This window comes from Helianthus annuus, chromosome 16 (genome assembly GCF_002127325.2).
Source record: "Helianthus annuus cultivar XRQ/B chromosome 16, HanXRQr2.0-SUNRISE, whole genome shotgun sequence".
Taxonomy (NCBI): domain Eukaryota; kingdom Viridiplantae; phylum Streptophyta; class Magnoliopsida; order Asterales; family Asteraceae; genus Helianthus; species Helianthus annuus.
Window position 1 is genome coordinate 169786294 of NC_035448.2, and position 15428 is coordinate 169801721.

Below are 15428 nucleotides of genomic sequence, written 5' to 3' on the forward strand. Positions count from 1 at the left end.
TATATGCATATGTACATACACGTACGTGTGTGTACATATATATTCATATTTGATTACAAATTACGATTTTAATCAGATTAACTAGTGGAATTGTGGAACTTTTGACTTGCTGAATACGACGTTTGTATCTTAAGCATATATGTCTTCTGACTTCCTCAATGTTATGACTGCTTTTGGTGAATTTTCATCAATCATCGCTTTTTGATGACAGGTTTCTTTGTCATTTGTATTTTTGCTTGGTCTAGTAGAATTAACTGAATAAAAACAAAATGAAAAATTTGACTATGACATGGAAATGGTTTTGAACTCGATACACCACATGGCCTGTGGGCCATGCATGGCCACGTTGCGTTTTACTTTAGAGTCCACGTGTTATATAAAACAGAAAGGAAAAAAAAGTAAAATATATATATCTTTGTTTTTTTTTTTTTTTGTATTTTTGTTCACTAAAACTCTAAAAGGGTTCCAGTTAATTTGGTGAAACATATCGGTTTCGATGGAGCCAAGACAAAATTTGTCAAATTCTATAGTACAATAAACTAATTTCGGTTTCGATGGAGCCAAAACAAAATTTGTCAAATTCTAAAGTTATTTGGTTTAACCTAAAACCTAAAATGCATATCCATACCAACCATGTCGCAAAAGTCGCTACACTTTAATCGGAGTTTAGAGTAATCGGCCTAGGTGGAGAGTACTCTGAACTCGACAGCCTACCTTGTAGCGATTGCTCGGGGAGTACTTAGCCTCTGAGACATTTTTTACCACAATATTAGCAACCACCTTTATATTGAGGAGTAACATGACTAGTATATTTGTGAATTCTTTGCTTTCAGGATGGATGATGGGATTGAGACAACGCTTCTTCTTCGACACGAAGAAGAGGAGGAAGGCGACCTAACACAAAGAATATGGGAAGAATCGAAAAAAATATGGAGGGTCGCGTTGCCGGCAGTCATATCAAGGGTTTGTGGATTCGGAACTATCATTGTCACCCAATCATTTGTTGGACATATTAGTGGCATAGATCTTGCTGGCTATTCACTTGTTCAAACGCTTAGTGTTCGATTTGTCAACGGGATACTTGTAAGTTTACTAGTTGTTTTGTTATAACTAACCAAAAAAATTTGAACTAAATATCACCTAACTTTACACTTGAAAAGATTTGAACACACTGCTTAATTTTGTGAGGGACAAGCAGTCAAGCACCATACCACTAGAACCGGGCACTAGAACACTGATCATATGTGAGTTACATTAGATTATCCATCCCCCATTAGTATCCCAATTAGAATCTAGACAACAAGCTTGTACTTTGTTGTTTGACTTTAAATTTGATTTATACAAAGTTGCAAAGGACGGCATCAAAATGCACACACCTACCACTAAAAGCAATCAATCCCATTTCTGCAAGTACTAACATTTCATTAACGAATTACAGCATATAAATATTACTAAGGGACCAAAATTTCTGACCCCCTGTTTCCGGTGCCCACCTAAAAACCTCGATATAACAAATAGTCAAGTAGTCAATTGTTATTAGGGCAGTGGGGGTGGATACGTTATATTCTGTGATAAAACAAATATCACGCGTGGAGAAGTTTCAAGACCACCGCCACCTTCATATGCAACGAGTGATGGAATGATGTGTATTGGAGTGTATATAGTTGGCTCATGATAGTCTGATATGGCAGTTGGTGGTGTAGGTTAGGTAGTTAGTGGGTGTAGGATTTTGCTTGTTGTGGTTATAAATACTGTATACATTGTACTCAAATAAGATAGAACAATACACAATATTTTCCTTCTTTCTCATTTTCTCTGAGTCTGATACATGAAAACTTTCATGGTATCAGAGCACTAAGCTAGGGTTTCTAGAATATTCTTTTCTTTTCCGGTAAACCTCCATAGTTTCCGGTAAGGAATTCCGGCGATACCTTATCTTTTCCGGCAATCCTATTTCATCTTCTGTTTTTCGATTTAATCTCTTTTCTTCTCACATCTCTAGATCTGATTCTTATCTTGAATCATGTCTGCTTCTTCTTCTACATCTGATATCTCACCAGTCTTTGTTCCTACCTCCTTTAATTCTCTACCAAATATAACAAATTTTCTACTCTAAAGCTAGATGACAGCAATTTCATAAACTGGAAACATCAAATACTTGTTGTTCTAAAGACACTCGGTTTGTTGCAATTTCTCAATCAAAATCATACTATACCTGAATCTGGATCTGATGCGAGAGATATTTGGGAGAAAACTGATGGATATGTGATGGCGCTGATTACAGCTACACTATCACCGTCGTTGATGCATTTGGCAAGAAATGCAAGCTCTGCATCTAGTCTTTGGAAAGTAATTGAGGACACATTCTTTCAACAGGTTTTTGTGAAACAGTCTCTGTATAGAACTCAGTTTCATAACCTAAAACAAAAAAAAAAAAAAAACAAATCGATAATTGAGTACTTGAATCAAGCTAAGGAGACTGTTGATGTGCTTAATGCGATCGGAGATCCGATCTCTGATCATATGCTCGTGTTGCAAATTATTCAAGGACTGTCTCCAGATTATAAGAATTTTGTGACTAATGTTGAAAATAGTGATAGTCTACTACATTTTGCTCAATTAAGGGCAAAATTGCTTACATTTGAGGCACGTATGAAACAAAGATAGTTGGCTTCAACAGTAACACTTGCAGCAATGAATGCTCAACTTCCACCTCATCAGAGTGCTTCTCAATTAGCGATTTCTTTTGTTCCGTGTCAGATCTGTGCAAAACCAGGTCACCGTGCTACTCATTGTTATTTTCGCTATACAGTGTCGTCTCAAGGGCAAGGTAATGGTGGTCGTGGAAATTGGAGAGGAAACGGTGGTCGTGGAAGGTTTAACGGTGGTCGGAACAGTGGTTCTAGAGGTGGTGGTCGTTGGAACTCTGGTGGTGGCAGGTTCTCTGCGAATGTTGCTGAATTTGGTGGACCAGGGTTTTCATCAGTTTATGTTCCTTTTCCTGTAAATGGAGCTGGTCAAGTTAATGGACACGGTTTTGTTAGTGGGCCAATCCATACTTCTAGACCGTAAGGTTTTAGGCCTTCCGTAAGGGTCTGCAACAGGCATCACAGTGGGCAGTGCAACAAGGGCCGTTACAACATGTCCAAGAAGCAGGACTTCACGAAGTTGACCGTAACGGCCTTTTTAAAATAAAAGATCAGGTCATATGAGCGAGTAATTAAATGAAATATGAGTCCTTTCCAGCTTCCGACGAAGATGATGACATGACAAGATTAGGTTCTTCATTTAAGTTGTTTTGTGCAGAACTTGATTTCAATCAAGAACAGCGAATTTTCCGAATTACCATGCTCAAGTCTCGAGCATTTATTAATAAATAGATAGTCAAGATTACTTTTGGCGTGTTTAAAATCATGCTGTTGGGGCATGTCCCAAACATGTAAAAGGTTTATTGGGCAGCGACCAAGGACCTTCAGATGCTTACCGTAAGAACCATGTTTGAAGCTTGAAAAAACAAAAAAAAGACTTTGAAAATTCAAAATAAGACACTTGCGTTGTCACTCTCGAAAAACATCCTCAAAACAAATGGTTTTGATACCCACGAGAATTTTAGCTACGAAAACATTTGCTATGGACTTTTAGCTAAAGGTGAAAAATGGACAAACCACAGGTACTATGTCAATTTTAAATGAATATCGGTACCACCATAGTAGGCCACTATCCTACCAGCGGAAATGCAAACGTGACCATGACGGAAATTTCGTCCCGAAATTTAATTCTAGAGGAACAACTGTTGAGGTAGTAGTGGTTGAGCTTTGACAAAAGTCCCAAGGCCCTTAAAAATAAGGTTAAGGGCATATTTCATTTCATCTTTCACTTTCTCAAATGCAGTAACTGCAAAAAGCAACATTTTGGAGAAGAACTACACGACACACGACTTGGAGTTGTCTTGGAGACGTCCTCATCCCGGACTCTCAGCTGATCTTCAGAATTACGTTTGCTAGGAATGATTAGTCAACAGGAGGGGATTGATTTTACAGAAGTCTACTTCAAAAGAGCATTCCAGTTGCAGTCAATATGGCAAGCATCAATGTCGTAACCTTAACAGGATCAACCTTAAAATGGCGTATGAGCATTGGGGATCTCGTCCGCACCTCTAGTACATGTTTCATGCCCTACGACGAACCAAAATACAGAGTGTGAACATTGAACCCTTTCTCCATGAATGCTTTCTCCCACATGATGAACATGAAGCTTAACAAGTTCAGAAGTAGAGAAAGAACTCCACGGTTTCGCATCTAACCCCTTTACAGATATTATTTGAGCGACTAGGGTTTCAGAAACCCAGTAGCCGCCGCCGTTATCGATCTACGATAATAAACAAAACAAGCTAGGCCGCATCGTTGTGGACGCTTCCGTGATCTTAAACTAATCGATGCAGCGCATCTGCATATACTTCTTACAGAAAAGTTACGCTGATCCAATATCATTTTCTGCTTGATATTCTGGACAATCAATATCATTTCACAATCATCAAGATAAAAAACAGTAAATTTATGATTTTAGCCCCTAATAGGCGAGAAGATGATGCACGCACACATATATATTCGAAAACGTGACGTTTAAAACGTTCAACGGTTGCTTCATCAGAAGGTATTTTGGGTTCTGGACCCCCTACTTCATACTTTGCTGGACCAACAGGTATGTTTGGATCCTCATCTAGTGTATTGGGCCAACATGGGTCATTTGGGCCGGTTTCTCATGTTGGGATGGTTGGTAGTAGTGCTAGTAGGCCACTTGGTCAGGCTGGGTCGTCTAGTCATGGGGTGACAGGTTATGGGCCTGAGCACTTTCACAGTTGGGCTGGACCCAGACGGCTTTCAGCGGGTCCCACTATGGTTTTCACGCAGATTTATCGAGTGCGTGCCAGCAGGTTGAGTCATGGCTTCTTGACTCTGGTGCTTCAGCTCACATGACTTCGAGTCCGTCTATGGTTTTTGGTGCTATACCGTATACCGGGACTGAGCGTGTTATTGTTGGTGATGGTACAGCTCTTTCTATTTCTCATATCGGTTTTTCTTACCTTCATTTATCTAGTTGTACACTGCTACTTCGTCATGTACCGGTAGCTCTTGGCCTTGCCAAGAACTTATTATCCATTACTCAGCTTGTGATTGATCATCCTATAGCTGTTGTATTGTCTCACTTTGGTTTGTCTTTTCAGACTCTCACGGGACAGCACTTCCACTACATGCGTCCTAGTTCGCATCAGCTTTACTCTCTTTCTGCTACTTTCTCTGCTTCTCGAGAGACGTGGCATTCTCGCTTGGGACACCCATCAGATTCTGTTTTGTCTAGACTATCTTTTCTTTCTTTGAGAAATAAATCTGGAAATAATGTTTGTAATTCTTGTTGTATTTCCAAGTCCAGTCGTTTGCCCTTTTATACGAGTGTTTCACATTCTAGTGATCCGTTGCATATTATACACTGTGATATATGGGGTCCTGCACCGGTCATGTCTAGAACCGGATATCGTTACTTTATTACATTCATTGATGATTACAGTAGATTTACATGGATGTATCCCTTGACATGTCGGTCTCAGACTATGATGCTTTTCTCCATTTTCGACCTTTTGTCGAAAATCTTTTTTCGTGCGCTATCAAGTCACTTCAGTGTGATGGTGCACCGGAGTTGATTCAGGGTGCTATGTCTCATTATCTATCTAAGGCCGGTATTGCTTATCGTATTTCTTGCCCTTACACACCCCAACAAAATGGGGCGGCTGAGCGCAAGAATAGACATCTTTCTGAGGTAGCTCGTTCTTTGTTGTTTCATGCACGCTTACCAAAGCGGTTTTGGTATGATGCTTATGCTATCGCGTCGTTCCTCATTAACCGGTTACCTACACCGGTGCTTCATCATTCGTCTCCATATGAGATCTTATTCGGTTCTCGACCGGATTACACGATTCTTCGTACGTTGGGGTGTTTATGTTATTCGTTTTTGGGTGATGCTCGTCCTGATAAACTATCACCCAAATCTACTCCATGCATTTTTGTGGGATATGCTCCTAGTCACAGTGGGTATTTGTGTTTTGATCCTTGCACGAGTAGGACTTACACATCTCGTCATGTTGTGTTTCATGAGGCTGTGTTTGATATTCCTGGTAGCTCATCTCCCTCTGATCCTCCTGTTTCAGATTCGCTTCCTATTTTCTTTGTTCCTCCTCCTTCTTATTCTATTTCTTCTCCGTCTTCATCTTCTTCTTCTCCTACTCCTCCTACTCCTCCTTCTCCTATCTTTTCTTCTACTTCTTCTTCCTCTTCTGCTTTTGCTTCTGCTACTGCTACTGCTCCTGCTACTGCTGCTGCTCCTGCTGCTGCTGCCGCTGCTGCCGCTGCTACTACCACTACCACTACCACTACCACTACCACTACCACTACCACTACCACTACCACTACCACTACCACTACCACTACCACTACCACTACCACTACCACTACCACTACCACTACGACTACTACTACGACTACGACTGCCACTACGACTACCACTGCCACTGCCACTGCCACTACCCTGCCGCTGCCGCTGCCGCTGCCGCTGCCGCTCCCGCTCCCGCTACCGCTACCGCTACCGCTACCCCTACCGCTACGACTACAGTTACGACTACCACTACCGCTACCACCACCACCACTACGACTACGACTACGACTACGACTACCACACCACCACTACTACCACTACGACTACGACTACCACTGCCACCGCCACCGCCACCGCCGCCACCGCCACCGCCACCGCCACTCCCACTCCCACCGCCACCGCCACCGCCATCGCCACTCCCACTCCCATCGCCACTGCCACTCCCACTCCCACCACCACTGCCACTCCCACTCCCACCGCCACTGCCACTGCCACCGCCACCGCCACCGCCACTGCCACTGCCCCTACCCCTACCGCCACTGCCACTGCCACTGCCCCTACCCCTACCCCTACCCACTACCCACTACCACTACCCACTACCCACTACCACTACCACTACCACTACCACTACTTCTTCTTCTTCTTCTTCTGCTTCTTCTTCTTCTCCTCCTCCTCCTCCTCCTTCTTCTTATCCTATGATTACTCACTCTCGTGATCATACTCGTCACCCTCGACAATTTCCAGATCATGTTGTGTTTCATGCTTCTACTGTTCCCACTACTGATGCTCCTACTACCGAGCCATCTACTTTTCATCAGGCTCAGAGATTTTATGTGTGGTGGGACGTTATGCGGGCTGAGATTGGTGCTTTACATGCCAATCAGACGTGGGATCTTGTTCCGTATCCTCTTGCAACTAACATTGTTGGTTGTAAGTGGGTGTACAAGATCAAACGTCATCCTGATGGGTTAGTGAGCCGTTACAAAGCCCGGCTTGTTGCCAAGGGCTTTCATGCTGGTGTTGATTACACTGAGACTTTTAGTCCTGTGGTCAAACCAGCAACTATTCGTCTTGTTTTGTCTGTTGCTTTTTCTAGAGGCAGGACTATTTGGCAGGTTGATGTCAACAATGCTTTTCTACATGAAGATTTGACTATCTCAGCCTCCTGGCTTTGTTGATCATGATCGTCCTAATCATGTGTGTCTACTGCAGAAGGCTCTCTATGGCCAGAAGCAGGCTCCACAGGCTTGGTTTTCAAAGCTCTCTTCTGCTCTTCTTCTAAGTGGTTTCACTCAGTGTCTCTCTGATACGTCTCTATTTGTTTATAGTCGAGAGTCTGTCATGTGTTATGTCTTGGTGTATGTTGATGACATCATCATTACTAGGAGTTCTTCATTTTTTGTGATGGATCTGATTGGGCGCTTACATTCTCAGTTTGCGCTCAAGTATTTGGGCACTCTTTCATATTTTCTAGGTATTCAGGCTACCTTTTTAGATGATGTACTATATTTTTTGCTTGATTTGCTGCATCGTACAGGACTTTCTGAGTGTCGACCACTATCTACTCCGGTTTCATCGGGTCGTCAGTTTTGACTAGACCTGAGATTGCTTATGCGGTTAGCAAAGTATCTTAGTTTTACAGACTCCTACTGACCGACACTGGGTTGCGGTCAAGCGTATATTGAGGTACTTACGTGGTACAGTTGACCATGGTTTGACTATTCGACAGTCTAATAGTGTTGACTGGGCTGGATGTCCTGATGATCGTCGTTTGACGACTGGATATTGTGTATTTCTTGGACCCAACTTAGTTAGTTGGAGTTCCAAGAAGCAGCATATTGTAGCACGCTCGAGTACAGAGGCTGCGTACCGTGCTTTGGCTCACACAGCAGCGGAGATTCGTTGGTTATTATCTCTTGTTCAAGAGCTGCATATTACTTTATCTTGTCCACCTACTGTTTGGTGTGACAACATCGGTGCTACGTATCTTGCGGTGAATCCAGTTTTTCACCAACGAACTGTCACACCCCAATATTCCACGTATTACCGGTGGGCCCGGCGGGGAGTATCGTGACGTAGTTGATATCATCATTGTCAACACACACAATAATATAGCACAGCGGAAGGCTGGGTAAATAAACTATTACAAACCATACTGTCTATCGCTGTTCGAGTACATGAATAATACAGACTGGAATGTAATAAGATCCACAGGCGGATCATAAAGTACAAAGAAACAAAAACTACAGACTTCGGGCATTGGATTTGCAAGATCCTCTATAACACCCTATAGCTCCAGCGTATTTCGTGAAGTACCTGTCAATCAGTCTTTAGGAAAATACGTCAGTATACACTGGTAAATACAATTTAACTGACACGTTTTGAAAACATTTAAGAAAATTGATTTAAGTGCTCATGGCACAAATCATTTATAACTTGGGACAATCTTTATTAAGATCTTCTATACAGTTTTACATGTTTGTCATACATGTGAGGCCGGTTTGGAAGCCGGACATGATTAACAGACTCACCACTTTAAAACCCACAAAGGAGTTATCCCCAACATGTGGGTTATTTAGCATTTGCGTCTGTCGGGTGTATCCCTACACCCCGTGCATAGGTCGTGGCCATTTTCAAATGAAATGAGCTGAGGATATCCAGGACACGGTCGTATTAACCCCCAATGCTTATGTTATCAAACAAAACAAATTAAAACGGGTTATGCAGATTTATTAAATCACAATCCGACAAAATGATCCCATACCGGACCAAGCGGTATTAATATACCGTATCCCAAGCCCGTATAGGGAAAATAAGTTAAAAGTATTTACCTGGTGGTAGCAGTAATTTCCTAAGGTTCTTGAAAGACACTTTTTACTGGAAGCTATTAATCTGTATAGAAGGTTTAATTAGCCTATTAGGATGCTAACGGGTCTTTAATTAAGTCAAGGACTTAGACCGGCTAGCTAGAAGGAAACCTTACGGATCTAAACGCTAGATTAAGCGGAGACCGGGATAGAATGTGATTTAGACCCGACAAGCTTGGATACTTGTATAATATGGGTAAACTAAACACACTCTGGAAAATGAGGATTTAATGATAAGGTTAAGCCTGTTTCGGCTATTTTATGTAAACTAGTCACGTAAACCGATCCGAACGCGTAAATGCGTAACGGGTAACCGAATAGATTATATACAGGTCTTAATCATTATTATGCTCAAAATATGCTAAAATATATCAATAATATATTAACATTTATGCCCAAAAAGCAATTTAAACCAAAATAAGTCCCATAAGGGCATTTTGGTAATTTTAATGCTCATAAAAGAGTTTACTTATAAAACTGAGTTCCGGGTCTGATTAGATTAGTAAAAACATGTATTTTAATTAGTTACATCAGTAGGATACTTAATATATGAAAAATATACCTTTTATAACCAACTATGCGCCGTAGGGGCATTTTTGGTAATTTTACATAGGCTTTTAAAGGTCAAAATAGGTTTCTGAGTTTAAAAACTTTAGCTTACTGTAATATTATATAGATTAGCTTAAAACATCAGTAGGTTATGAGTTTTATATGTCAAATCTAGTTTTGACCCATACTAGGTGCTAAAAACGCTTAAAATCCGATTAAAAGGGATATTATGGTAAAAATAAGAAATCTGAGATTTTGATCAGTTTATAAGGTTCAAAATATTATATTTATCAAATAAAATCCGTAACAAAAAGTTTGGCATTAAAATGTTATGTAAAACTCATTTTATGGATGAAAAGGGTAAAACCGGCAATTACCGAAATTAGGCTATAATTCTATGTTATGCTCAGCCTAAAAATAAATAAAAATCTTCAAAAATCCTAAAATATTATTTAACATCAGTAGGTAAAAAGTTTGGTGTCAAAAATCGGGTTTAGATAGGCTTTATGCTAATTACGCCTTTAAATACTAAAAAGTTCCTTAATTACGCTATTGGGCATAACTCCCATTCTAGACCTCAAACTAATGTCAAATTTTCGGGACATGTCTAAATATTAGTAGCAAAGGTTTTAGTTCATTCACATTGTTAAAAATCTCGGTTTTATGCAAAAAGTGCGTTTTAGGCATTTCTAAGCATAATCACGATCAAGAGCATATAAATCAAACTATTAGGCACCATGCAATATAACTCCATAGGGTTATACTACAATGTAATATGGTCCTAATGGAAGCTTAAAACATGGAAGAATTAAGCTTGAACGGGTCAGAACTGAAAGTCAAAGCAAAAGTCAAGCTTTTGTGACTTTCGGTTATAAACTGCCCTTGGACTATTAATTGTCGGATTAGGACTGATAAAACAAGATTAAATATTAATTACCAAGTCATTAGAATGTTATAATATAATTAGAACCTCTGGTTTATTAATTTTAATCAAATTTGTAATTTCAGTCCAGTTTGACTTTTTGTCAAACTACTTTGACCCGACAATTAACTGGTCAAACGAGATAATTAGGAGACACCCTTTTAAGGGTTAATCACCTATACTAATGTGGTTCTATAACCACTTTCAATTTGATAAGTGGTTAAGCCACATGTAAATAAAACGAAAGTCAAACTAATTTTACTAAAAGTTTGACTTTATAGTAATTAGGCTAAATTAAACAACTAAACAAGTAATTAGAAGCTTACTAATGGTCCTAGCAATCTTTTCTACACTTGTAATCCTCTTGTTACTGATGAGAGCTCCAGAGCAAGTCCCACAAGTGAAGTGTTTGTAAATGTGTCCAAGAACACAAGACTAGGTTCACTTATATAGTAAATTCCATGCTTCTTGATTAATTCCAGGTGTTTTTGGGGGCCCTAGGATCACCCCAAGTGTCCTAGCTAGTAAATTGAACCGACATATAACTCCAAAGGTCGTTACAACCTAGACTAAGGCGGTGGAACAGCCAAACCCGCACCTGTCAAGGAATTTCTGTTACTGGCACTCTCTGGCGGGCCGCGTAAGCCATAGAGATGGCTTACGCAGGCCGAGTGGACCGGCTGAACTGGCAAAACGATTTTAAATGTTGGCAGCTTTAGTCTCTGATGCTTTTTAACCCTTTTAACTTTGTTGTTGACATGTGAGGTCCTTGTAGTCAGTATATTAAGGCTCCATGATGAATAAACTAACTTCGTTAGGCTTGGGTTCGTTAAATTTCTTCATGAAAGCAAGTTTCATCAAGTTAACGCTTTTAACCCAAAGTTTGAAAAACATGCTTAACGATCTCGGAATCACGTGAAATTTTTACCACATATTCTCGAGAGCATATTTGAATATTTCGAAGCCTCGGTTTCATTAAAAGGTCACTCAGAGGTCAGAATTGACATATTGACACTTTTAACCCTTGCAATTTATAATCTCTTGATTATTTTCACAAACGGCTTCTTATATCTAATCAATCACCCATTTAAGAATATTTTCTTCACGTGTGGTCATTCAGAGGACCAAGTTTGGCATGTTGACACTTTTAGTCCTTTCGTTTGCATATTTTCACTCATTGTCAAATTTAGTCCCTTAAACTCAATCTTTTGCATAATCAGAGTTTAGGACACGTGTCTATGTATAATTGGACACGTTTTTACGTGGTGTTACATCCTCACCCCCTTAAAAGAAATATCGACCCCGAGATTTATTGGAATAAGCGAGGGTACTTCTGTCTCATAGTGGACTCAACTTCCCACGTATACTCGGGACCTCTACGAGCGTCCCATTTAACCTTTACTATAGGTACATACTTCTTCAAAGCTTTTTGACTTGATGATCTTCTATCGATATAGGTTTCTCAATGAACCTCAACCTTTTATCAACTTGTACGTCTTTATGAGACATAGCTAGCGATTCATCAGCTAAGCATTACTTGAGATTACAAAGGTGGAACACATCATGAATTCCACTCAGCTCCTCTGGAAAGTTTAGCTTATAAGCTACACTGCCTACACATTTGATGATCTCGAATGGTCCAATCTATCTAGGGCTCAACTTGCCCTTTTTACCAAAACGCATCACACCTTTCCAGGGTGACACTTTCAATAGAACTTTATCGCCTACTTCAAACTTTGGAGGTTTCCACCTCTTATCAGCATAACTTTTCTGCCTGTCCCTGGAAGCTTTTAGGCGATCGTGAATCTGGACAATCTTGTCCGTAGTCTCAAGGACTATATCAGGTCCTGATATCTGAGCTTCTCCCACTTCTGCCCAGCAGACAGGCGTTCTGCATTTCCGACCATATAATGCCTCAAAAGGCGCAGCCTGAATGCTGGTATGATAACTATTGTTATAGGAGAACTCAATCAATGGCAGGTGGTCATCCCAACTACCACCCAAATCAATAACATATGCACGAAGCATGTCTTCTAAAGTTTGAATAGTACACTCACTCTGACCATCAGTTTGAGGATGGTAAGCAGTACTAAAATTTAAACGTGTGCCCAAAGATTGTTGGAAACTTTTTCAAAAATGAGAGGTGTATCTAGTATCTCTGTCAGAGATAATAACCACCGGTACTCCATGAAGAGCTACAATCTTATCAACATACAACTAGGCTAACTTATCGGAGCTATGAGTCTCCTTGATGGGTAAGAAATGAGCTGACTTCGCCAGTCTATCAACTATAACCCATATAGTGTCATTTTTGTGCCTTGTTTTAGGTAACTTGGTTATAAAATCCAAGGTTACCATTTCCCATTTCCAAGTGGGAAGTTTCGGCTGTTGTAGAAGACCTGACGGCTTTTGATGTTCAGCCTTAATCTGGGCACGTGTCAGGCACTTGGCTACATGGGTGGCAATATATTTCTTCAAACCTATCCACCAATAATTTGCCTTTAAGTCTTGATACATCTTGTCACCTCCCGGGTGAACCGAATATTTAGAATTGTGAGCTTCCTGAAGGATTACATCCCGCAGTCCTCCTTGAATAGGAACCCAAATTCTACCGTTCATTCTAAGAATTCCATCCTTTCCAGGTGTTAACTGTTCAGCAGTTACACCTAACTTTTCATTTGGAAGATTAACTTCCAATACAGCATCTTTTTGTGCAGCCTTTCATTCAAATTATTCTTCAACTCAATGCTCTTGGCATTGATTCTAATCGGTTTAACTCTTTCCTTTCGGCTTAGAGCATCCGCAACCACATTTGCCTTACCTGGATGGTAGCGAATCTCGCGATCATAATCATTTAAGGTTTCCATCCAACGGCGTTGTCTCATATTGAGCTCTTTTTGACTGAACAGATGTTGGAGACTTTTGTGATCCGAATAGATCACACATTTAGTTCCATATAAATAATGTCTCCACAACTTTAGTCCGAATACTACAGCGCCCAATTCTAAATCATGGGTGGTGTAGTTCTTTTCATGAACCTTTAACTGTCGCGATGCGTAGGCAATTACATTGCCTCGCTGCATAAGTACACACCCCATGCCGGTGTGTGAAGAATCGCAGTAAACAACAAAATCTTCAACTCCATCTGGTAGAGACAGTACCGGAGCATTGCTCAACCTTTGTTTCAGGATCTTAAAAGATTCTTGCTGCTTTGGACCTCAGTCAAACTTCACATTCTTACGGGTCAAGGAGGTTAATGGTGCAGCTATTCTTGAGAAGTTCTCAATGAACCTTCTATAATATCCTGCTAAACCCAGAAAGCTGCGAATTTCTGTAGGTGTCTTAGGTATTTCCCAGTTCATAACAGCTTCCACTTTGGCAGGATCTACTTGGATACCTTGTTCACTGACAACATGTCCAAGGAATTGGACCTTACGCAGCCAAAATTCACACATGGAGAATTTGGCATACAACTTCTCTTGTCGAAGTAGTCCTAAGATACACCGAAGGTGCTTTTCATGTTCCACTTGGTTACGGGAGTAAATAAGTATGTCGTCTATAAAGACAATGACAAACTTATCCAAATACGGCTTGCAGACTCTATTCATGAGATCCATGAATGCTGCAGACGCATTAGTGAGCCCAAAAGGCATCACTAAGAACTCGAAATGTCCATACCTCGTTCTAAATGATGTCTTCAGAACATCTTCAGTTCGAACCTTGAGTTGATGATACTCAGATCTCAAATCAATCTTTGAGAAATAACTCGCTCCTTGGAGTTGATCAAACAAGTCATCGATCCTGGGTAAAGGATAACGATTCTTGATCGTTACCTTATTCAGTTCACGGTAATCAATGCATAAGCGCATTGATCCGTCCTTCTTTTTCACAAACAGAATTGGAGCTTCCCAAGGCGAAGAGCTGGGCTGAATGAAACCTTTTTCCAATAATTCATCCAGTTGAGTTCTGAGCTCTTTCATCTCGGTAGGCGCTAGAAGATACGGAGCTCGTGCAATAGGCGCAGATCCTGGAAGGATGTCTATCCTGAATTCTACTTGCCTCTTAGGAGGTAATCCAGGTAACTCGTCAGGAAAGACATCAGGATACTCTGAAATGATTGGAATGTCTTCAATCTTCAACTTTAGATCATTCACAGTCACTTGTGCCATGTAAATAACACATCCACCCTTCAAACACTGAGATACCTTAAGGATAGACATATTGCTGGGCAACCCATACTGTGTGTCTCCTTGGATAGTGACTGATTCACCGGAGGGAGTTTTGATAATGATAAGCTTTTTAGCACAGGCAATTTGGGCTTGGTTATGCGACAACCAATCCATGCCTAAAACTATATCAAAACCAGCCAATTTTATTGACAGGAGGGACAGCGGGATAGAATGGTTCTTAATGGATATGGAACATCCATCAAGAAGAGTTGATGCTGATTCTAAGGTACCATCAGCAAGTTCTACCTCATACTTTATGTCTAGAGTCTTAATAGGCAAATTCAACAACTTACAAAACTTATGATCTACAAAAGACTTATCAGCACCGGAATCAAATAAGACTCTAGCATAAATATTATTGATGAGGAAGGTACCTGTTATGACATTATCATCGGTCACCGCTTCCAGTGCCTGCATCTGAAACACCCTGGCATT

The 15428-nt window shown here is 40.5% G+C and overlaps 1 protein-coding gene across 1 annotated transcript in view; it reads left to right on the forward strand.

Moving 5' to 3' along the window:
* The first annotated feature begins 834 nt into the window (after positions 1-834).
* Positions 835-15428, forward strand: part of LOC118487950 (protein DETOXIFICATION 25-like) — a 67455-nt gene continuing 52861 nt past the window's right edge. Inside the window, exon 1 of the mRNA XM_035984880.1 lies at positions 835-1083. Coding sequence (XP_035840773.1) covers positions 835-1083 — 249 coding nt within the window. The remainder of the gene's footprint in view (positions 1084-15428) is intronic.